The sequence below is a fragment of the Panthera tigris genome, chromosome A3 (assembly GCF_018350195.1).
Source record: "Panthera tigris isolate Pti1 chromosome A3, P.tigris_Pti1_mat1.1, whole genome shotgun sequence".
Classification (NCBI taxonomy): domain Eukaryota; kingdom Metazoa; phylum Chordata; class Mammalia; order Carnivora; family Felidae; genus Panthera; species Panthera tigris.
In genome coordinates, this window is record NC_056662.1 from 28,603,274 (window position 1) to 28,626,339 (window position 23,066).

The 23,066-nt window shown below is 57.5% G+C and overlaps 1 protein-coding gene and 1 long non-coding RNA gene across 3 annotated transcripts in view; one reads left to right on the forward strand and one right to left on the reverse strand.

Moving 5' to 3' along the window:
• Nucleotides 1–3,675: 3,675 nt before the first annotated feature.
• LOC122237243 lies at nt 3,676–5,101 on the reverse strand. The gene is made up of 2 exons (XR_006215552.1): nt 5,035–5,101; nt 3,676–4,350 (listed from the first exon to the last, which is right to left on the reverse strand). It is a non-coding gene; the product is annotated as an uncharacterized LOC122237243 (long non-coding RNA).
• A 1,199-nt stretch (nt 5,102–6,300) lies between these two features.
• The window catches only part of SIRPA (signal regulatory protein alpha), a 42,069-nt gene continuing 25,303 nt past the window's right edge, over nt 6,301–23,066 (forward strand). The window contains exons 1-2 of one of the 2 annotated variants that reach the window (XM_042980757.1): nt 6,301–6,500; nt 7,474–7,561. In XM_042980757.1, the coding sequence (XP_042836691.1) occupies nt 7,483–7,561 (79 nt within the window). In that variant the 5' untranslated portion in view covers nt 6,301–6,500; nt 7,474–7,482. The remainder of the gene's footprint in view (nt 6,501–7,473; nt 7,562–23,066) is intronic. The other variant, XM_042980758.1, reaches the window with a different exon arrangement.

Here is a 23,066-nt window from a genome sequence, read left to right on the forward strand (position 1 = left end):
CTTCATACAGCACGGCCGAGAGGCTCCCACGGCCTCCCATCCCACCGTCCTCCTTGCTCCAGAGGCCGGGGCCCTGTGGAGGCTGACGTGTCCACCTGCGGCCCCGAGGCCACAGAAGCTGAGTGGAGAAAGTGGTGTATGTTGCTTCAGTTTTCCTGAGAGCCAGGCCGGTTCCTGCCCAGGGACAGATACTTCCTTTCTGGAACAGGAATGGGGCCAACTGGAGTCCCGGCCTCGCTGCCCGGGAAGGAAACCCAAGTTCAGTGAGGACATCTGTTCCTCGAGGAATCCCAGGCCAAGCAGGGCTGTCCGTCCCCATGGACGGAGCTGCTGGCCGCTCGGCTCCCTCCTTCACTTCGTCGACCTCATTTACTGAGGTCCCTGCCCCCTGTAGGCACAGCTCCGGGTGCCGGAGAACAGACTCAAAGGCCCTGCATGGAGCTCCAACTTGAGAGGGGGAAAGCCACAGCAACCAAGAACTATATAGTATTTACATGCTACCAAGAAAGAGAAAGTGGGGTGAAGGGATACAAAATGATGGGGGGGGGGGGTGCCGCCTGGGTGGCTCAGTCGGTTAAGCGTCTGACTTCGGCTCAGGTCATGATCTTGCAGTTTGTGGGTTCGAGTCCTGGGGCGGGCTCTGTGCCGACAGCTCGGGGCCTAGAGCCTCCTTCGGATTCTGTGTTTCCTTCTCTCTCTGCCCCTCTCCATCTCACTCTCTGTTTCTCTATCTCAAAAATAAATAAATATGTAAAAAATTTGTTTTTAAATTTTTTTTTTTTTTTTTTTTTTTTTTTTTTTTGAGATAGAGACAGATAGACACATGCCTGCGTGCCTATGGCCAGTCAACGAGCCCAGGTCCAGATGCCACAGAGGGGCCCGGAAATCACAGAGCCAGCCCTGCGGTGGGGAGGGACACCCAGAGATAGCACCGTGGGGCCCCAGACTCTCAGTAAAGGAGAAGTCAGAATGTGCAGAGGTGGGGAGCAGGGGCTGGGCGAGGAGCACCCCTGGGTTCAAAGTCGAATTCTGCAGCTCAAAAGCTTACTCTTAACCTCTCTATGCCTCAGTTTTCTCATCTGTGAAATGGGGATAAGAATTGCGGTCACGTGAGGCGGAGTGAGGCGCATGACAGAATCCGCTGAAGTCCTTCAAGCCTGGGGGCTTAGCAGGCGCTCCTGCATTTTAGCTAGGTCAGTATTACTGTCGGGCAGAGTCCGCATTTGAACTCAGGTCTCCCGATGCGCGCCAAAGCAATCAGCTTTGTGGCCTGACGCCAGCCCTTCCGTCACCACCCTGCAGGGGACCCCCACCCAGGGGTGTTAAGGAACGCCTGGCTCCGCACAGCTGGGCTCGGCTCCTGGCAGAGCCAGATTCCCAGAGCCTGAGGACAGTGTTTAGGGCCTGACAGCGTGGTCCCACCCCTAAGGAGCTCAGGCAAGCTGCCTGCCTGCCTGCCTGCCTGCCAAGATACTTAAGTCGCTGACTTCCCTTGGAAAGCACTAATTACAGCATGGCTCCCCCAGGCCCCGGCTGGGTGATCTATCACAGCCCCTCAGCTTCAGGGCACTGGCTGCAGTCTCTGAGCCACCGCCCGTGCCCCCTCTGCTCTCCCTGGGCAGGGAGGACAGGAAACAGAGGGGTAGACAGACCCCACCCACAGGAAAGCTGGGACTAGGCTCTGGAACGTTCCTGTCCTGTATTCCGTAGCACCAGAACCACCTGGGGCCTTGTCAAAATGCAAATTCTCAGGCCTTACCTAAGACCTCTGGGGGTGGGGCCCTGGGATTCCTGCATCAACAACCCCTCCGGGTGCTCAGTGGGAAAACCACAGCTCTGATTCCCGTGTGGAAAGGTGAGGTACTGTGGAGAGGCGATTGTAAGTGGGGCTCTTTGACACGCAGGCTCAGAGAGACCCTTCAAATCCAGGATCTGCTGATTTCTCGCCCCGCCCCCTCGGGCGGCTCACTTTTTTTTTTAACTGAATACACATTTGCTGACAACCTACTGTTTACTGTTGAAGGCCCTGGGGCTTCAGTGCTGGGAGAAAACAACAGCAACCAGCAATATCTTTTGCTCTATGAACTCATCCCTTGCAAGAGACCTTTTAGTAGGTACGCTTCCATGAATCGCCAGTCTGGGCAAGTGAGGCACTGTCCGTGCAGCGCTGACGTCTGAACCCCAGGATGTGCGTCAGCCAGGCACTGGACCACGGTGGGCCAGGTTGACCTGTGGCTACTCGAGAAAACGGACAAAATGCAATGAAGACCCCCCAACGCTGGCAGGTCAGGAGGCACGCTAGGGAGACAAAATAAAGCTGGGAAGGGGCGGAGCGCTCTGGGGGTTGGAGAGGTGGCTGTTGTCACAGGGGGGGGCCACAAGGTGACCTGCGATGTGGGCAGAGACCTCCGTCTGCAAAACAAAGGCAACGCTTGGTACCTCTCCTAGGTGTGGTCAGAATATGTCACAGGCACTGGGCCCGGCAAGCAGAGGAGCTGCGGAACAAAGGGGAACCGCTATTAATCCGGGGAACTGAGTTCGAATCCTAAACTGGCTCAGCCGCTCACTAGCTGTGTGTCCCGGGCAAGTCACTCCATCCCCCTGAGCTTTAGTTTCTGCAGCTATAAAATGGCTTCGGGGAGCCTTGGCCATACCCCACGATACAGGTCAGGGAGCAGAGCAGACGCAGGGCAAGGACCCCCCCACCCCCACCCCACCGCCTGCCCCCACCATGCTTTCTCGCCAGCTCCTCAGGAACATCTCTCTGGGGCAGTTGGTGCCCCGGTCCAGGCTGCCCGGGAGTCCTCGCTATTTTTATTTTTATTGTTCTGGCTCCATGGCTGAGGCCTCTAACTCCAAATGGTTCCTGCTGCCCAGAAAACTAGGTGGTTGGCAACTCCAGCCTCCTAACGGGCCCCACACAAAGGCAGCCTGGCCGGCCTGCCCGCTGACGCCAGCCCAGGGTTCTGGGAAGAGGAGCAGAGCCCAGGCAGGGCCACTGCCCTGCAGAGCTGGGTCCCTGCAGGTTCCGGCATGCCCTGGCAGAATGACCCTGGTCCACTTACTCTCTGCCTCTGGGAACGCAGTGGAGTCGCTGGGGCTTCCGTGAGACCGATGCCCGCCAGGGGAACCTCACACGCACAGGGCGCCCCCCCCCAACCCATAGAGGCAAACTCCAGATTTGCTCCCACCATGGCTGCCTTCACATCCCTGCCACACTGACGGCCGCCCCCCATGTCAGGGTCGGCTGGGTTACTCCCATTTCACAGATGAAGAGACTGAGGCTCACAAAACACATTTCATTTCCCGAGTCCTGGACAGCAGGGGAAGGATGACACCTGCCTTCCAGAACGGACGCCTCTGGCTGCTGAGTGGAGAGTCGATGGGAGAAGGGGAGGCCGAGGGTGGAAAAAAGGTGCCCAGGTGGGAGGTGGTGGAGACGCTCAGAAGCGGCTTGGTTCTGGAGGTGGAGATAGGCATCGCTGACAGGTTGCGCACAGGGAGTGACAGAGAAAAGCAAAGCACAGACGGGCCGCCTCTGGCTTCCTTTCCTGAATCTTGCAGTCTTCCCTCAAGTAGCACGTCATCAGAGGCCTTCCCCGACCTGTCTCCTCTTGTGGGCACTCCTGGGCCCCTTCCCTGCCTTGCGGGCAGGGGTTTTTGTCTGTCCCCCCCCCCCCCCCCGCCCCAAGTGCTGTATTCCCAAGCCTAGCACAGTGCCTGGCACACGATAGATGCTTAAAGAGTATTGGCGAGTGCATGAATGAATGGCATACGTAGGAAGGAAGTTCGATTTGAATCCAGGGCAACCCAGGAGGCCTCCCGTGGAGGTGGCTGGTTCACCTCAATGATCTGCCACAATCGCTCGGGGTGACCTCAGGCAAACTGTCCCCCGACCCCAGCATACCCAGCTGCCCACTGGTCTGCCCACTCCCAGCCCTGACCGTCAGTCAAGGGTGATTTTTCTGTGGTCTCTGGATTAGGAGAACAAGGCCAGACCCCCCCGCCACACACCGCTCCCCGCTTCCTGGGGCAGAAGGGGGGATGAAAGGGGCCCCAGTGTGGGGAAGGCCTGTTGACTGTCTTTGCCAAAGGTGCTATACATAAATAGCAGGTGGTTCAATTATTATCCTTCCTTAATCCGCAGTTTCTTAATCCCGGGGAGGTCTGCGTGTGCGTCCCGGGGAACGGTGGATGGCAGAGCCTTCTGGAAGCCCAGGCCCGGAGACCGCCTCGTCGCTGACCTTCAAGCAGCAGCTTTTGCTCTGCCTTGTACCCCAGATAGATTTGGGTGATGGATTTTTCCAAGAGCCTCAGCTGGTCACCTTCATGGTCTCTGCCCGATGTGGCCTGTGGAGTTAGAGACTCTCTACCCCCCACCTCAGACATGAGGAGGCCCCCCAACACCACCTCCTCACTGGCGTCCCGATTCCACACTCCCCTCCCTCAAGCCCCACCATCCACTCTCCACCAGAGTGGCCTTTTAAAACACATAAATCAGACCTTGGAGCTTCCCCTCTCTGCACTCTCTGGTGACTTCCTATCTGCAGAAGAAATGCAGGTTTTTTTACCAAGGGCCGCGAGGCCACCCGGCCGGACCACTCTTCCCCATCCTTGCTCTTTCCCTTCCAGCCAAGTGGCCCCAGGGCCCTTATACATGCTGTTCCCTCTTCCGGGAACAGCAAACCCCCAAATCTTCACCTTGCTGCCCCATCTGGTGGCTCAGCTCCCAGCCTCTCGGAGAGGCCCTGACATCCGAATGAGCCCTCATTTCTCACTCTCTACGCTCACTCTTCTGTTGTACATGAATTATTTCCACTTGTCTACTTATCCGCACCCCCCCCCACACACACACACTCGCATGTAAATTCCTTGGGGACAGGGACCTTGAATGGGTCATTGCTGTACCTCCCCCGCCAAAGAAAAGAAAATCCCCTTGTACTTCAGACACGGCTCAGAACCCCGTGGGGTCCCAAGGACTGTCGCCAAACAGTTTACTTATTTATCAAATGGTATCTAGGACTGGGTACTCACTAGACACTTTTCGAAGTACTATACACAATGAATTCATCTCATCCTCACAACAGCCTTTTTAGGTCCATTCTCCTGTTAGTGTCACTGCCGATGAGGAAGCTGGGCCACAGAAATGACAAGGTATTTTCTCAAGTCCACACCGTCACAAGCGATGGCTGGCGGGATCAGAACCCCGGGGGCCTGGTCCAGGCCCTAAACAGGTATACCCTGCCTGCCCGCCTGCCTTACTTAGCACAACACCAGGACCAGGCATTTGACGAGGAGGCTGGGCTGGGGGTGAGGGTAGGGTCACCCTGCGAAGGTCTTTATTTAGCCTGGGAACCGGGAATTAAAATCTCGTTTTTTTACCCCAGGCCTCGCCGTGTGGCCTTGCACAAGTCCCCTCCCTCTGTGGGTCTCAACCCCCTCTCTATTTGCAGGGCTGGTCAGTCTTCCACCGTGCTTCATTCACGTCCTCTGAAGGGCCTTATTTCCAAGCCCCAGTCCCTCCGTGAACAGAGGGTCTTGGAACCCTCGTCCACCCACCTTTGCCAGGTGACCAGGGCACCCCCGCTCTCTATCGCTGGCCTGGCTGCTGTTGGGAACACAGCTTTCCCTCAAGGAAAAAGAGAGACAGAGACAGAGAGCCGGGGAAAGAAAGAGAGAGAGAGAGTAATTGCTTTTTCACCAGGAGGCTCTGTCCTCTGTCTCCAGGCCTCTAGCCCCTGCTCTCCTTTCCCCTCACCTTCCCCCCATCTGTCATTTTCCTGGAGTCCAGGCCTTCAAGTCCCATCTCTCCCCCACACCCCTGCCTGGGCCTTCCCCACCCTCTGAATCGGCCCTGCCTGACACCGAGGCACCTGGCGAGAGAGCCTACTGCCCCGGGAGGCCCCGACGCATCCCCTCCGGTTTCTCGGCCACAGCCCCCCTTCTCGCTCCCTCTCCTCCCTGCTTCCCTGCGCCTCTTTTCCAGGCGGTACTGAAGTCCTTCCTACACACACGCTATTTTTGTACCATCACTCTCTCCTTCCTCTCCCCCTTCCCCCTACATTCACTTACTTCCTGCTTTTCCTTCACCTCGGCCCAGCTCTGAAAGAACCGGGGCCCTCGGGCGCGCGCGCGCCCACCCTCCCCCCCCCCCCCCAGAGGGGCCTTGAGCTTTAGGGCACAGGGGCAGGGCCACTCGGGGAGGGGCAGAAGGCAGACACCCTCTCCCCTTCCCGCCCCCCCCCCTCCATCCCCACTCCCGCGCCGCCTCCAGCCGCTCGCCAGCCGGCGGGAAGCGGGGACTAACCGCGGCCGGAGTCCCGGAGGCGAGGGGAGGGAGGTCGGTCGCAACTTCCCCAGTCCACCTTAAGAGGACGATGTAGCCAGCTCGCGGCGCTGACCTTAGAAAAACAAGTTTGCGCAAAGTGGAGCGGGGGCCCCGGCCTCTGGGCAGCCCCGGCGGCGCTCCCACCGCCTCCCAGCCGTCTCCGGCGGCGCAGGTCCGAGCTCGGCGGGCGGACGGAGCGGAGAGGGGGCCGGGGACAGGGGAGCCGGGAGGGCGCCGCGCGGGCGCCCGAACCGGCACAGTGTTGCAGCCGGCGGCCCGTCCGGTCCCGGGGCGCTCGCGGGGACCGCTCCCCGGGCTGCTTGCCGCGCGGGCCCGGCGGGGCAGCCGGGGCCGCGGCGCGGGCGAGGGGGCGACGCGGCCCTCCTCCTCCCCCTCCTCCCTCCCCCGGCGCGCGGCTGGCGGGCGACGTGGGGCCGATCGGCCCGAGCCCCGCAGCCTCCCGGGGCGGGCGGGAAGGAGGGAGGCGGGGAGGGCGAGCGGGAGGGGGGGGGGCGGGCTGCCGGGAGGGCGGGGGCAGCGGCCGGGACTGCGGGCCCGGAGCGAGCAGAGCCGAGCCGCCGGCGCCGCGAGGAGCCCGGGCGGGGCAGGTGGGCAGCAGCGGGGGCGGCGCGGCGGGGCTCGGCGGGCTGCCCCTCGCCCCTGCGCGCGCGGTCCTCTCCTCTCTCCCGCGCTGGCGGCCGCGATCTGCGCGCCGCCTCGCTCACTCCTCTCCCGCTCGCTCTCTCTCTTTCTCTCTCCCCCTCTCCCCGCTTCCCCGCTCCCCCTCTCTCGCCTCTCCGCGTCTCTGGCTCTCCGCCTGGCTCCCTCGGGTCTGTTTCTCTCTCCTGCCGCCTCTCCCTGGCCGTCCCTGGCTTTATTTCTCGCGCGCTTGGGGTCTCTCCCCCTCTCCGTCTCTCGATCTCTCGGGGGGGAGGAGGGGTTCTCCGAAAATCGCGGCGGTGACGGCGGCTCCTAAGCCGCTCCAGGCGCCTGTTCCGGGGAGGTGGGGGGGGGGGGGGGGAAGCCCGGCCGGGAGGGGAGGTGGTGGGGGGGGGAGAAGAGGGGGGAGCCTTAGTCATTTCCCCGCTCCAGCCTGCGCCCGCCCGAGCGCGCACTCACGGCCGCTCTCCCTCCTCGCTCCGCAGCCGCGGCCCATGGAGCCCGCCGGCCCGGCCCCCGGCCGCCTCGGGCCGCTGCTCTGCCTGCTGCTCGCCGCGTCCTGCGTCTGGACAGGTAAGCACCCTTGCCCCCCGCCGCTGCCGGCCGCAAACTGCGGGCCCAGGCCTGTCAGAGCGCCACTGGGAGCCCCTGGGCTAATGTCCAGCGGTGGTAAGGGGAGACATATCTGGAAGCAGGGTTACAGATGCAGAAACTGAGGCCCAGAGAGGGCCAGCCACTTGCCCAAGGTCACACAGCCAGGGATAGGACCCACTCGCCCTGGACTCTGATCGAGCCGGCATTGTGCTGGGCTCTGTGCTGGGCACTGGGACATACCCAGATGAGTTGGCTGACCCGATCCCTGCCCCATCTGATGGGGGAGGCAGGCTGTCAGCGGCTTTTAGAGTTAAGTGCCCCTGGCTTCTCTAGAAAGAGCTCTTTCCCTGGACTTCTGCTCTCCACATGTTTGACTTCAGGGTCTGAGAGAAGGGGGTCGCCGCCAGAGCCGGGGTGGGGGGGGGGTCCCCCAGGTACTGCCTGGGATGGAACAGAAACAGGCTGTTGCAATTAGGGAAGAGTGAGCTCTCCCTCTGGTGCACAGAGTAACACAGTGTTGGTGTGTGTATGGGAAAGAGAGAGGAAGGGAGGCCGCAGTAACTCTGGGATGAGCTGCTGTGATCAACAGATCCTGATGTGAAAGCTCGGCGGATTGTCCTTGTGTTTGCCAAAGCCTCTTGCTGTCCTCTGCCCCCCCCCTTCCTCCTGCCTTCCCCAGGCTTCCAGGCAGCTCCCCGCAGTTCAGGTGCTCTGTGGGGCTGTTACCTGTGGCTCTGAGCATGTCTTTTTGTTGGCCTACATCAAACACCTGGCTGTCTCCAGCAGGCGGGCTCTGAAGGCTATCGTGTGTGTTCGCCAAGGGGTGAGGTCACCATTCAGGAGTCCTGCTTCTTAAAGGGGTTTTGCAAAACCCTGGGTCTCCTGGGAGGGCACGGGGGGCGGAGTAACGGCTTTAAAGGAGTTGGGATTGGGGAGAAGAATGGGGATCTTGTTTTTTGGCTCCTTGGGAGCTGTGTTGTAGGCTGAGGGGTCTGCACCAGCCGCCTCGAGGAGGGAGGTAAAGATGAGCTCAGTACCCACCTCCCCCCCACCACCCGCCTTTTGCATTTGCCTAGAGACTGGTAACCATCTGATAGCAGTGAGGAAGGGAGAACTAGCAAAGAGTGGGTGGAGAGAGAAGGGGGGGGGAGACAGCAGCTTCTCTCTGCCCTGCAGTTTCCCCAAAACCCCAGGAATCCACATAGGCATCCCCCCCCCCACCCTGGGTGTTCCCGTTACGTTTGGGTCCTGGCCCCGGGCGAAGGAAGCCCTGATACATTTCATGTCTGTCCGATCCGCTCCTTCCCGCAGGAGCCGGCCATTTATACCCTGCACAAGTCCTGGTTCCTGCCCCGCGTCCTTCCTGGCCTGGCCTGGACATGCACAAGTGTCTCTCACAAGTGCTTCATTTTCCTGACATAGGGAACCGGGCCCAAGTCAATTTCTAAATGTCTATCCCAGACCCTTCTTCAACCAGGACCCTGTGGTTCGGTTTCTGGCAAATGACCAGTGACGCTGATTAACAAGCATTCAGATGGGCGGCCTGCCTTTCCTGGGGCGCCGGCTGGGAACACCAGCCCCCTTCTTGTGAGCACATCTCCCCTTTTTGCCTATAAAAACAATCTATAAAATGGCAAAGATTAGGCCATAAAACTTCCGTTCCAATCCATTCAGCATCAATAGCCTGAAAAAGTGGGAGCAGCAGAGGGGCCAAGATTAACTTTGAAATAAATAAATCTTAGGAGGTAGGAATAAATTTCTTAGCTGAGGGTGGTGGGAAGGGGTGGGGTGTCGCCGTCACATCGCGGAAGCCTCGCGGCATCCTTCACTCTGTGGCCTACGGGGCTCCCGGCCACACTCTGGGCCCCAGGACGGAATCACCTGGTCTGCCCGAAGGATGGGGCTTCGGGCCCCTCCCTCGATTTCTCCCAGCATGGAATTTATGACAAAGCAGAAGAGAGGCAGGACAGAAGGGCAGGAAGGTAGGAAGGAGGCAGTTGGCCAATTTTCCAAGAAAATAGATTTGTTTGAGTGAGAAACTCAAATGTCAGGCATAGGAAGGCGGCGTTAGATTGAGTGACTATTAGTGTCTCAGGCAGCACTGTCAGCCCGGGAGGTGTCACATGATTGCTGGGGCTGCACATGATCACTCTTTGCAGGGGGCCGGTCATGTGAATTATCTGGGTTGGGGAAGGCAGGAGAAGAAGTTTCTAAAGATTGCTTTTAGCGCAAATGCTGCCAGAGGGAAATTCTAAAAAGACGCCAGTGAAGTCACCAACCTGTGTTCTTGGAGCCAACGTGAGGCCTGTTTCCTGAAACGACCTGAGCTGAGGGAGATTTGGGGACTGGGAGCAGGGCAAGGGGCTCAGGGACAGCCAGGCAGCCTGACTCTGAACCTTCAGGCTCCCTGCCTTGGCCCCACCGAGGTCATGGGACTTCTGGGTCCCCTGCTGGGCAGACCTGGGCGAGCTCCCACTCGCCCCTCACTCTGGCCTTGGAGAAGGCCAGGCCGAGTTGGGGTTCAGGTGTTGGGGGACAGCTGGGCCCTCTGGTGACTTTCTGATTCCTTGGCAGAGGGGGACATCCTGGTGTCTCCCGTGTACTTTCCTAAATGGTGACGGTAATCTCACTTCCTCTTTCAAAAGAAGAGAAAGGGGGCGGCAGGCACTTTGGCCCCAATGGGCTCGGGCGGTTGGAAGTTTCTTTAAAGCCATGGTGTTCTCTGGGTACTTTCTGCCCGTTAATTATTCCTTTACCAATTCCTTGGAGACCTACGGTGTGACTCATTCCTGTACCTGTCGTCATTCAGCACATATGAAGTCCTGATTGGAGCCACGCGTTTGAGAGAAGGGAGGCGAACCCATGCCTTTGAAAGTTAACTGTAATCCAGGCTGTGTGCCGACTGCCTGTCTCTGCCATCATATCAGTCAGCAAAAGCAGAGCACGGGCTGGCCGCTAGCCCCCTTTTGCAGATGAGCCAAACCGAGCCCCAGACTGGAGAAGAAACTTGTCCCCGGAGTAAGCGGCAGGGGGCTGGGAGTTTGAATCCAGTCCTCCTGGCTGGGCAGCCTCTGAGGGAAGAAGCTCACTAACTCCATCAGGGCGACTTAGGCCAGGCTGGGGGAAGGGAGAGGAGCCCCCTCTGGGCTTCGACAGAGGACGTGTGAAGGGTTCCTTCTAGGGCAGGAGTCCTCCACTGAGTCACGGTGCTTTCTCGGAAGGCACGCTGAGGATGGAAACACCAAGCGACAGCCCTTTGCAAGTGACAGCTCACGGGAGTGACACGGCTTCCACCAGAGCCCCCCCCTCCCCTGCTCTGGGCTGCCATGCTCCGGAGCCCCCAGAGCTGCAGTCTTCCTCCTTGCATTTTCCTGGTGCCCTTTGAGGCAGATGGAGAGGGGGTGTGTGAGAGGAAAGGAGTCTAAAACTGTTGTGTGGAGCCCACACACGCTTGCTCCCTGCTTCCAATGGCTCCGTGCGACAGGTTATTTTCTTATTTGTAGAGTCTTGGACTGATGGAAGGTTCTCCCCCACCCCCTCCCTCTGTTTCAAATGTGCTCAGATTTCTGGCCTGTCAACACAATGCAGATCATGTCGCTCCCGCCTCAAAACTGTTGAGTGGGTCCAAGTTTTCTCCAAAAAAAAAAAAAAAAAAAAAATCTAAAAGAAAAGAAGCGTGTGACAGCGCTGGGCTCCCTCCCTGACAGGCCTGGTTTCCCAGCCACATGTTTTCCAAAGCGCTGACCCGAGGGGCTGCAGGAGAACCTCGCGTCCTCCCTGCAGACCGCAGCTTTCCCGGCCCCTCAAGCACGTTAGCTAGCACCTAAGGCCCGAGGAGTTGTAGGATCCCAAGTTGGACCCTGTTTACTCCAGCGTTCCCCAAACATATGAACACGAGGCGGTTGGCTTGTGTATCGCTCGTTACCATGCGGCCTAACCCAATTTGGTAAACGCTTTGGTACCCATCCATGCCCTCAGCTCAACTCACTCATCTCTGCGCCTTGGCTTACGCTGTTCCTGCCGTCAGAGATGCCCTTCCCTGCACCTCCTGATCGTCATGTGTCCAAACCCGTTCCTCCCCCTCGGTGCGTGCTGGCCTCGTGATCCGAGGGAGCTCTTCCTTCTCCGGACCTCCCCCCCCAACCCGGCCCAGGTTCCATCTGCCCCTCACTGAGGCTACTTGTTGCTTTCTCCTCGTTTTGGCTCCTGCTGCATACATGGCTAACCCTCGCTTGGCGCGGTGGTTCTGCAGCCGTAGCAAGCGGAGCCCGGGTGCGCAGTCGCAGGCTTGGAGCCAGAGCCCTGGGTGTGAATCCCAGCGCCACCGCGTACTGGGCGATTCACTGTGCTCTGCGTGTCCGTTCCCGCATCCGTAAAACAGAGCTGCTCTGTTTCTGTCGGTAGGTGCACGGGTAATGCTTGAAGCCGTGCCTGGCGTGCAGGGAGCGCTCAGCGCGTGGTAGCCAGCCTCGTAGCCATCATTGTCTTGTTCTGTTTGGATTTCCTCATCATTGCAAACGCGGGGCTGAGTTTCGTCAAGTGCCTAGCACAGCTTCCTGCGCCCGGTGGGTGCAGAACAACAAAAGCTTCCACGGGAGTGAATGCCGTTCGGTCCGGGGTTCTTTTCTTTTTCCCTGCGGCTTTTGTGCCGTTCTGGGGAATGGACAACTTGAGCGGAAACCCAGGCGAGTGTGATTTAATAATCGTCTATTCCTGGGACTGAGGCTGTGGGCGCGGGCTGCCTCTAGGTGTCTCTGTCCGGATCCACAGGTTTGGAATTGTGCATTCCCGGACCCGGAAAGCCGGCAGAGGCCTGGAGGGGGGCAGTTCGTGCTCTCCCGGAGCGCCTCCCTCTGCAGCCCAGAGAGAGCAAAGGACTTGTGGGCTCACACGGCAAGAGCCACTGCAAGGCCTGGGTGGGACGCCAAGCGCCCTCTCTTCCAGGCCAAGGCTTTTTAAAACTGGGCTGAGCTGGAAGTTTCCATCGTTAAAGCCAGAAATCTGACGGGATCCCGAATTCCGTGGAAAAATACTAAAGTAATAATAATGGGAACCATTGTTTCCAGCCACTTACTGGGCTCAGCACTTGGTGCGTTTGATCCCAGCGGTACGGACAGTTAGCCCGGGTGGGGTGCACAGTTATCAGAGCGGTTCGACCCAGGGGGAAACGGGGCGCAGAGAGGTCGAGTGACTTGCCCAAGGCCTCACCGTAAGTGGCAGAGTTGGGATCACAACCCAGAGCAGCCTGACTGCAGAGCCCCTGCTGTTAAGTGGGTATCCCTCCGCCTTGTTTGACCGGTGGGGAAACTAAGGCCCAGGGGTGCTGGCATCCTGCCGTCTTGGTGCTCGTCTCGTATTTCTGTCAATCAGCGTATCCTCCCGGGAGGCCGAGGTGGCGGGTGTTCCCAAGACGGGTTTCCGTCCCATCCCGGAGAAGGAAGCATCTATTTTCACAGCTGAAACTGCTTTCCTGTTAACTTGGGCGTTGCTGGGGCAGGTCTTCTGACGGAGCCCCCGGCAAGATGGATTTTCCCGGCCAGGTGTCTTGCCAGGCCCTCGGTCCAGAGAGATGCAAAACAGCCGAGGTGGAAGTCAGACATGATACAAATCGGCTCTTTGTGTCTGTGAGATTTCCTGGCACATCCATTTGGGGGCGCAGGGTGTTAGATGGCCGCAGATTGGCGCCGGGAGCCGGGAGGGGATCAGGAGGGAGACAGGGAGCCAGGAGTGAGCGGTGAGCCTCAGCCTGGAGAGCCGACCAGAGTGGGGGGTGGGGGGGCCGGTGCCAGGCCCGTGTCTGTGGCCGCCGCTCTTGAGAGCCAACAGTGTCCTCCAGAAATGGTAGAAGGAAACAGTGCAGTATGTGCTTAGGGATGAGCGGAGCCTCGAATCCGTGCTGTCTCTTCCTTAGCTTCTTCATTTGGAAAATTTCAAACCTACACAAAATGGGAAGGAGGGATGCCTCCTGGCTTCAAGGCTGGTCTGTGATTCCTGTCTCACCTGGCCCTCACTCTCCTGGGGGTGGGGGACCGGGGGCAGTTTGGGGGAACAAATGCTGGGCATCGGGTATCATTTCAGCCATCACTACTTTGCCATGCATCTCTTGACGTGCCCCGCTGTCTAACGCTCCCAACGTGCCAAAAGGCGTGGGGGTCCTTCATCCACATTTTACAGATAAGGAAACCGAGGCTCCCCAAAGCCAAGTTGGGCTCCTCCCAAGGCCACGTAGCCAGCGAGAGTTAAAGCCAGATCCCAGCCCCGGTTTACTCTTACCCACTTTGCAACTCTTCGCTATTCTCGTCACAACCCTTTTAATTATAAATATTCATTCAACAAATATTTTGGAGCATCTACTATGTGCCAGGGTGGCTCGACTTGCTGGGTATACAACCGTGGATAGACAAAAACACCTGTTCTCATGGAGCTGACGTCCTAGTGAGGAAGGAAAACAGACCCAAGTAAATACTGCATTAGGTAGAGACAGGTGCTGTAAAGAAAGTAAAGCAGGGCAGGGGAACAGAAGATCGAGTGGGGACAGACGGAGGGCCTCTCTCAGGAGCAGAGGCCCGAATAAAACTGAGGGAGCAGCCATGGGGATATCAGGAGAGTGAGCCGCGCAGAAGGAATGACAAGTGCAAAGGCCCTGAGGTTGCAATGAGTTATCTATGTTCCTGGAATAGCAAGGAGGCCAGTGAGGCTGTAGTGAAGGGAGACAGGCAGTGTGGCGATCGGGAGAGGTCAGGGCCAGACCAAATGGGGTCTGGTTCATCGACCACCTTGACATCGAACACGTCAGGCCATTGGGATAAGATCATTACTCTTTGCATCACCGCATTAAATTCTCACTACAGTTCCGTGAGATGGGAACTATTATTATACCTATTGAGCAGATGAAGAAATTGAGACTCAGAGAGGTGAAGTGACTTGCCCAAGGTCACACAGCTTGTCGGTGCAGAGCTAGGATTTGAGTCCAGGCCCTCGGTGCCCTTGAGTCTGCATCCCTGCTGTCCTGCTTCCACTCCTGCCCCCTCCAGTCTTGTCACCCAGAGCAGCCAGGTGAATCAAATCCTCTTTGTTGCTGCTCCAAACTTTGAACGAAATCAAACCCTTGCCGTGATCCACGGGGCAGAGCATTTTCTGGGCCCCGTCTGTCTTGTGACCTCATCTCCTACCACACTCTCCTTTCTCTGTGGGCTTCAGCCACAGCAGCCTTCTTTCCGGCCTCAGGGCCTTTGCACACGCAGCTCTGTCCTCCTGGACTACCTTCCCTGGTTTTGCTTCCTTCGGGTTGCAGCTATAATCTCGTCTCCCCAGAGATGCCCTTCCCAACCACCCCATTCTAAAAGCGGTCCCCCCTTCGTAATCTCTCCCATGGCGACAAGTTTGTTTCCGAGCCCTCCTAGCCATTCTGTATTTGTGTCATTATTTCAGCCTTCTCTCCCCCGACTAGGATGTAAGCTGTGTCTGTCTTAGTCCCTGCTGCGCCTCCTGGGACCTTAGCACAGGGGCTGGCAGCGGTAGGCAGGTTAGTACGTACGGCTGAAGGAAGGACAGGTGGCTAGTAAGATCCCTGTTTTCGAGAGAAGGCTCCGAGCCACGAGGTCACCCGGGCCGTAACCCTGGTCTGAGAGCGGAGTTGTGCCCTCACCACGACGCGGTTCCGCTTCTGCGTCTGGCTCCCTGGCCGCGCCACAAACCCCCGCCCCCCCTTGCTGTCACAGGGACCCCCTAAAACATCAAGAAGTCCAAGATGTCAGTGGCAGCCGGGGTGGAGGGAGGTGGCCAAGAGACCCCAGAATTTGTGCTTATGAAAATTCTGGCTATCCTGAACCGCTCACCCCGGTGTGGACACCGTGATGGATGAGCTGGCAAACCATGAAACGCGACACAATTAGTGCCTCCAGTGTCGCGGCCGGGTGGGATTTGGAGCGCCCATCCTGGGGCCAGCGTCTCCCAAAGAGCCATTCGTCTCGTGAGGCCGCCTGGTGCGGAGGGTAAGGGTGCCGGTGGAGCGCGACTGATCCGCAGCCCCAGGACCTGGGCCAAGGGGCCGTAGCTCCTTGAGCTTCAGTCTTGTCGTCTGTAAAATGGGAGTAGGGACAGCCCTGTCTTGCTGGGTTCCTGTGGCGGTTTGGCAAGGCCTAGTGAGGGCTCCTGGTAACGCGGGTGTTTGACGCTTTCCAGCCGTTGTTACTGTCACTGTTACTGCTGCACGGCCATCATGTCATGGTTGGGGGCTTGAAAGAGCATCCTTCGTCAGCAGGACGACCTGAATGAAACCCACCACGCTGCCCCTGTCAGCCCCAATTTCTCCTCCTGGGAAACAGAGGCTCACGTCCTGCGGGCTCCTTCCGTCCAGACCCCCCTCTCTTGCCCTTTCCCCCGATGGATGCCCTCGGGCCCCTCTCTAGCAGTAGAATGGGCTCCGGGGCACATTCCTGAGTTCGAATCCAAACACAGGCCACTTACTCTGGAAGCATGTGCTCCGGGGCAAGTGCCTTGCCCTGTTCTGAGCCTCAGTTTCTCCATCCGCAAAATGGCAACTGTGCCACTGTTCCCTCTCGCGTGGGGACTGTTGAGGGTTAAGGGAAGTAAGAGCTGTGGAAAGTGCTTTGTGAGCTGCAAAGAGCGCTATAAAAGGCATCAGTGAATAGTGTCAGCGTGGGGAAAAATCTCATCCAGAGGCTGTCTGCTGTCGGCAGCAGGGTGTGCTGAAACCTTGGCAAATGTCGTTTAATAAATGCGTGTCGCTTTTAAGGGGGCCTTTATCTCGGCTGGGGAAACGCGTGCGCGTCCTTGGCAGCCTGAGAATCCAGAAGCCTGAGCTGGAGGGGACCCCGTCGTGGCGGGGAGAAGCGGTCGCACACAAGTTTCGGGAGCAGCTGTCTGTTTGAGTCCTGCCTCTGCCCCTCCTCTGCCTCTCAGGGTTTCAGCTTCCTCACCTGGGGGAGGGGGGTGGTGACAACAGCCTCACCGGGGCTGTCATGACAGTTTAGTGAGGGCTTCCCATTACCTGACCTCATGCACACTTTGCACCCGTGAGAGCGCGGCCGGGGGGCACCCGGGCCTGGCCTGGAGGAACAGTGGGGCCTGCGGGGTGGGTTCTCAGCCTTTCCAGGCCCCACCTTTGGGCCTCAGTTTCTCCCGCTGCAACATGGGAAGGTAAGAAGAGGGCCCTTAGGTCATTCTCCCAGCCTCATCTGGTCCACCCAGGCAGGGTGAACACAAAGGGGGGGTCAGAGCACGTGTATTGATAGTTCCTTCCCTGCTGCTTTGCAAATGGGGCCACACTGCAAGCAAATTGCTTCAGCACCTCCCTGTCCAGTCTACACCCAGCAAACACTCGCTGAGACCTTTGGCCCTCCCCCCCCGGCCCCCCCCCCCCCACCGCCCCCCCCCCCTCCCCGGCCTCCTAGTCAGAAGGAGGCCCGGCCCGCCTGGTCACAGGTGCAGCAGGGAGTAGTTTCATGCGGGTGTCGAGGCAGAGCCGGGTCTGGGCTGGAGAGAGTCCTTCGCTTCTCAGGCTTAAAGCTGTGATCACCCATCATCCCCCCCCTCCTGAAATATCGGCTGCACAGTAACGGCTGGCCAGCGCCGAGCGCTTTCCTCTCTGCCGGGCACAGTGCTGAGCTCTTCACGCGCAGTAGCCTGCTTCCTCCTAGAATAACCCTAGTGTGGTCATTATTATGGTCATCCCCCGTCTACAGATGGGAAACCACAGGGCCAGAGGGGTGAAGACACTTCCTGGGGTCTCGTATGTGGCAGAGTTGGAATCTAAGCCAGAACATGCCTGCGACAAATACCAGGCAGTGGCATAGACTTGGAGGATACAGCAGGGCACAAAACTGAGGCTCTGCCCTCCAAGAGCTTATAAGCGGAGCTAATGAAATTGACAAATAACGGTGTAATACGTCAGGTGGTAGGTGATATGTAGGAAAATAAAACAGACCAAGGGACCTTGAAGGGGGCGGCATTTCACACAGGGTGGCCAGGGAGGCCCTCTCAGGTAAGCCTGAAGGAGGCAAAGGAGCCAGAGTGTAGATATCTAGGGGATGAGAGTACCGGGCAGAGGCAGTGACCAGTGCAAAGGCCCTGAGGCGAATCTGATGTGATTGAGAGCCAGCTGTAGGGCCCTGGCGGCCACCAGAAGGATTCTGTGAAGGCTGCAGGAGGGTTTGGAACAAAGGAGGGATGTTACCTGGCTTAGTTTTTAAAGGCTCCCCTGGCTGCAAGGGGAGCGTGTGTTCTCTCGTGTGTCTCATAGCGATACGACTACAGGAAGGTCAGTTTGCATCCAGGTAAGGGAAGGTGGTGCAGAAAGGTGGCCAGAAGAGATCAGAGTCCGGCCAGATCTTGGCACGATCGGCACGAATCGGCACGAATCGGCCAGAATCGGCACGATCTGCTGGTGGATGGGCTGCAAGGACATGGTGGGGAAGGGGGACCGTTCTCAGTCCAGTTTTCCAACCACTACCATCTGCCTTGGGGAGAGAGACAGTGGTACCCCCTTTTTTACAGGTGAGAAAAGGGAGGCTTGGAGAAGAGTGACTTTGCCAAGTCACCCCTGTAGGGACGAGACATACAGGTCTTCTGGCCCCGGAGCCCAAGCCCAAGCCCAAGCCCAAGCCCATTGTTGGCACCTCAGGAGTTTCCCTGCTCTGTGGAGCGGGCTGCTGGGGTCTACCCTCTCCCCGCAAGGATATGGCACCATGCCCAGTGCTCAGAGTTGCCTGCAGTGGGGGTGGAGGAGAGAGTACCCTGGGCACCCTGGGCACCCTGGGCCCACCCCCATTTTATTTACAAGGCCACGTGCACCCCGTTTGTGCTGGCTCTAATGCGACTGGTAGTGCCCGCCACGGCATCTGGGGAGTCTGTCCGATGGCTTTGCCCAGCGGTGCCAGTCGACTGCTCCCGGCGATGGTCTGCTGTTCAGATGGCGACTGAAGCCATCCTTTAAGGTGCGAGGTTAGCCCAGTCCCAGGCTAGCCCTATCCCAGCTTGCTCGTGGTCAAATGAGCGTGTCCCAAGGACTCCGCTCCGGTCCCTCGATTGTGCAGACCCCTTTTCCTCTCCTCTGCGCCTTTGCTCCTGCGGATCCCCTTCCCTGGAATGCTTTCCCTTCTCCCCAGCCTCTGTCAGCCTTCCCGGCCCGGCCCGGGGGCCACCACCTCCAGCGAGTCTTCCCACATCCCACCCCTGTCCCGAGACCCCGTCCCCAAGCCCCTTTTTCACCCACTTATCTCTCTCTAGGTGGTCACTGCCCATGTCCAGGACTCTGCCCCACACGGACAGGGACCCATCTTGGTGTCCTGTCATCTAGGACTGGGCCTGGCAGCTGAGCGAGGTTCGAGAGGGCTCGAATGAATCGGGCCACCTCGAGAGAGAATCAGGGCCTCGCTGCGGCTGTCGGAGCCCCAGCACACTGGCATCGAGCCCTGAGCTCCCCTCTTTAACTGCAGGATCCACAGCCATCCACGCAAGGCCCCCTGTGGATCAGCCCTGGGGGGCGGGGAGGGGGGGGCGTCTGCTCCCTGCCCCGGGGCACGAGTTCAGGGCTAGCACGGAGTAAGCGGGTGCTCAGCACGGTTCGAGCCCCCGGTCAAGGGCAGCACCCTGGACCAGCTGCCACGCCGGGTCGCCCACCAGCAGCTGATGGCAGGGGTGAGGGGAGCGGCTCTCCCGCCCCTACTCTTAGCAGCCTTGCGTATGGAAACTCACGCCGGCACCTGCACAGCTGGGCACGTGGGCACACAAGCGTTACACACACAGTGGTCCCCACACACGCCGCCATCCCTGCTCCTAGCACTCTGCCACCGCACACACTCATGTTCACACTCGTATGCACACTGCTCCCATCGCGCTCATGCTCCCCCCCCCCCCAAGAGTGTGCATACCCACAAGCACACGCCCATGCACACGTCCTGGTCCTGTGCCCCCCTGCCTGCGGGCACATCCACACCCCCATGCTCACCCCATGCTCACCCATCCAGCACCCCCGTGCTCACACCCCTCCCCCCGACATCTGCTCACACCCCCTGGGCACAGACATGCCCTCTCACGCCGCCGCCACGCTCACGCGCACCCAGGCCACCTGCGACTCAGCAACTCTCCCGCACACAGTCCACACCCCCTCACCCCACTTCTACACACTCTTGAGCAGCACTGTGGCTCCCTCCTGCCCACGCTCCCTTTGTACACGCCCCCTTGGGCCCACACGCATCCATGTGAGTGTGTGTGCTTTCGCCGGGCACACTCGGGCACACATGTGCACGCTCCAGCGGAGTCTGCTCCTTCACTCCTCCACACGCCCGCACTGCACAGTCTCACACACGGCCCGTAAATCGTAACCCGGAAGATGCCAAAGGCAGCGCCTGGCGAGGTGTGTGTGTGGCATCATAAACCGGCAGCCGTCCCCCAAGGCGGGTGATGATGATCGCGCTCAGGGAGGGGGTTGCTGAGCTCCAACCCCGCTGTGGGGGCCGGGTGTTATTTGGGCCTTAGCGGGGTACTTAGCCCTGGGCCCTGCCAGAGCTCTGGCCGTAGCCCCCCAGGCCCCTGGGCTCCTTGAGTTTGTGGAAACCTGCTTCCGGGGATGGGCAGGCCGCCACGTGAGTGGCAGTGAGCACCCATGTGGGCAAAGCCTGTCCCTGGGCGAGGCACCTCCCAGCTCTGTTCTCGCGCCCTGATGAGGCAGGCTGGGGAGGAACCCTAGGCAAGTTTCAGTTCTACGTTGATTTGGTTTTTCCCATTAGAAAGCATCCATTCTTATTTTTTCACTTCCAATGAAAATTGTTTTCATCTTTGCTTGATCTCAAAAGCCATAGAGGAATGTCGTAAAAAAAAAAAAAAAAAAAAAGAATCAAATCTATTTTTGCGAGCTCGACGGTCAGGTCTCCGCCCCCATCCTACGGCCTCCCTCATACCATCCTGACTTATTTGTGGGGGACAGACTGGGGCGGCGGGAGCAGCAGGTCCCTGGGAGGGGGCGGGAGATGGGGTCAGAGAGGCCAGCAGGAATCACTTGTCTGAAGGGCTGGGGCTCATTCCAAATGTGATCATTTGAGTTATTTCTTTGAACTGTATCTTCTCCACTTGTGTGCGGACTCCGTGAGCCCAGGGACGTTGCACAGCCCTTGCTCGGGGCCTGGTGCACAGTAGGCTCCAATCATTCACCGCTGACCTGCACTATGCTGTGAGCCCCCCCATGTCCTGTGGACACTGAGTCCCTCCTATAACACGGGGCCGTTAGCACCCATTGTGCACATTCTCCTGCTAGAAAACTTTATTTTTTTTCCAAAAGGGGTAAATGTTCGCTAAAGGAGCAGATTTCAATATATTGTTGACTAGGAAGCGAAAAAGAAAATGTGCCAACCGCTGGCCTCCTTTCCCAGAAGTAACTCACCACAGCATCATGGAGATTCTCGTCGCAGACCCTTTTCTCTAGACATTCCATTGGTCAGTCACTATCTGCAGATTTTTTGTAATGCTTATTTATTTTGAGAGAGGGAGAGAGAGCACGGACAGGAGAGGGGCGGAGAGAGAGTCGAATCCCAAGCCGGCTCTTTGCTACCAGGGCAGAGCCGGACACAGGGCTCGAACCCACAAACTGTGAGGTCGCGACCTGAGCTGAAATCAAGAGTTGGGCGCTTAACTGACTGAGCCACCCAGTCGCCCCTCTGCAGGAATTAGTTGAGCATCTAGTCTGTGCCAAGCACTGTATCAGATGCTGGGGGAAAGTAGCAGTGGAAGGAAAGGAAAGGGAAGGAAAGTTCTTGGAAGGGAGGTTCATCTAAACAATAAACGTGTACGTAACATGACCAACATATGTATCACACGTGTACATTTTTCCTATTATAAAATAGAATACTGTAAATGTTTAACATTCATCTAGTAACATACCCAAAATAGAAGGAAAAAGCCTTCAGGTTTAGATGCGTGATCCAAAGAGAGTTGCATTTTACAGCCTTGTATATAGGACCTTGCTGTTGTTTATTTAGATAATAATTTTATTTTATTTTATTTTACAAAGTCATAATCGTACTGAAAGCATAGTTTTTCCTACTTTTTTATGGCACAAGTCGTGCGAACAGAAAACATGAAAGCAAAGTCCCTTGTAAATCTAAGACAGAATTAACCACTGCTAACCTTTAATATATATTTTTTCTTTCAAAACCTAGAAGTCTGAGATCTCACTGACTATGTTCCTGAGTGACTCTGATCTCATAATATAGTTTTGCATTGATAATTGTAATTCTACGCCGTCATCTTTCAAAACGTGTTATGTATTTATTTTGAGAGAGAGAGAGAGAGAGAGAATGAGCAGGGGGAGGGGCAGAGAGAGAGGGAGAGAGAATCCCAAGCAGGCTCCGTGTTGTCAGCGCAGAGCCCGATGCAGGGCGGGAGATCATGACCTGAGCTGAAATTGAGAGTCAGACGCTTCACTGACTGAGCCACCCGGGCACCCCTAACCCATCATTTTTTAAAGATTTTTTTAAAGTAATCTCTACAACCAGAGGGGGCTCGAACTCATGACCCCGAAATCAAGAGTCTCACTGTCTACTGACCGAGCCAGCCAGGTGCCTCTACACCATCATTTATAGCGGCTATAAACTTGGTCATCATGTGAATTCACCGTCACGGGATCGATTGGTCTCCTTCTCGTGGACATTAGGATAGTTCTGATTTTTCATTTTTATAAGAACACTTGAGTGAATGAAGTAAAATGTTTTCTCATAGCCTTAGTTATCTGCCTATGATTTCACATCATTTTATTTACTCATATTTATAACTATTTTATTCACTCGTATTGCAGTTACCTTTGCTGGTATTCTGGGAGATTATTATTGTGTTTTCATACTTTTTTGTTGTCTCTAAATGCTTTGCAGTGAACAGGTTTTATTTGCATAATCACAATATCATTTAAAATTATGCCATGCAAAACTGTCCAGATTACCAGTTTCCACGGCGATGGCTTTTTATTTCTGTCCGCGAACTCCGTGTAGGGGATAGGCCGTAATTCACTTAACCATCCCCTCTCATTGGCCGTTTGGGTTTTCCCCCAACTTTTTCAAGCTCGTCATGTGGGAACCCCACACCGTGTTTGGGGTTATGTCCTCATGGAACAGCCCCACAAAGGCTGGTGAACAGCTTTCACACCTCTGGTACTTCCTGCCAAACTGCTTTCCCGAGAGGATGTTCCAATTTCCACCCCCACCAGCAGCGTGTGAGAATGCCTGTTCAGCCGCCCTCCTCTCCCGGAGACGGTTCAGGCCCCTGGACGGTGGTTCTCCCTGCCAGGAGGGCAGGGGAGAGCAGGAAATGGTTTTGTCCGCGATGCCAGCACGATGACCCCAGGCCCAGAACCGCAGGAGTGATTTTTAACAAGCCCGGTTCCCAGAACAGAACCTGCAGAGAAGAAGAAAAGCAGGCAAGCGAGAAAAAAAAAAAAAAACCCTCTCTGCTGGAAAAAACACACATATACACA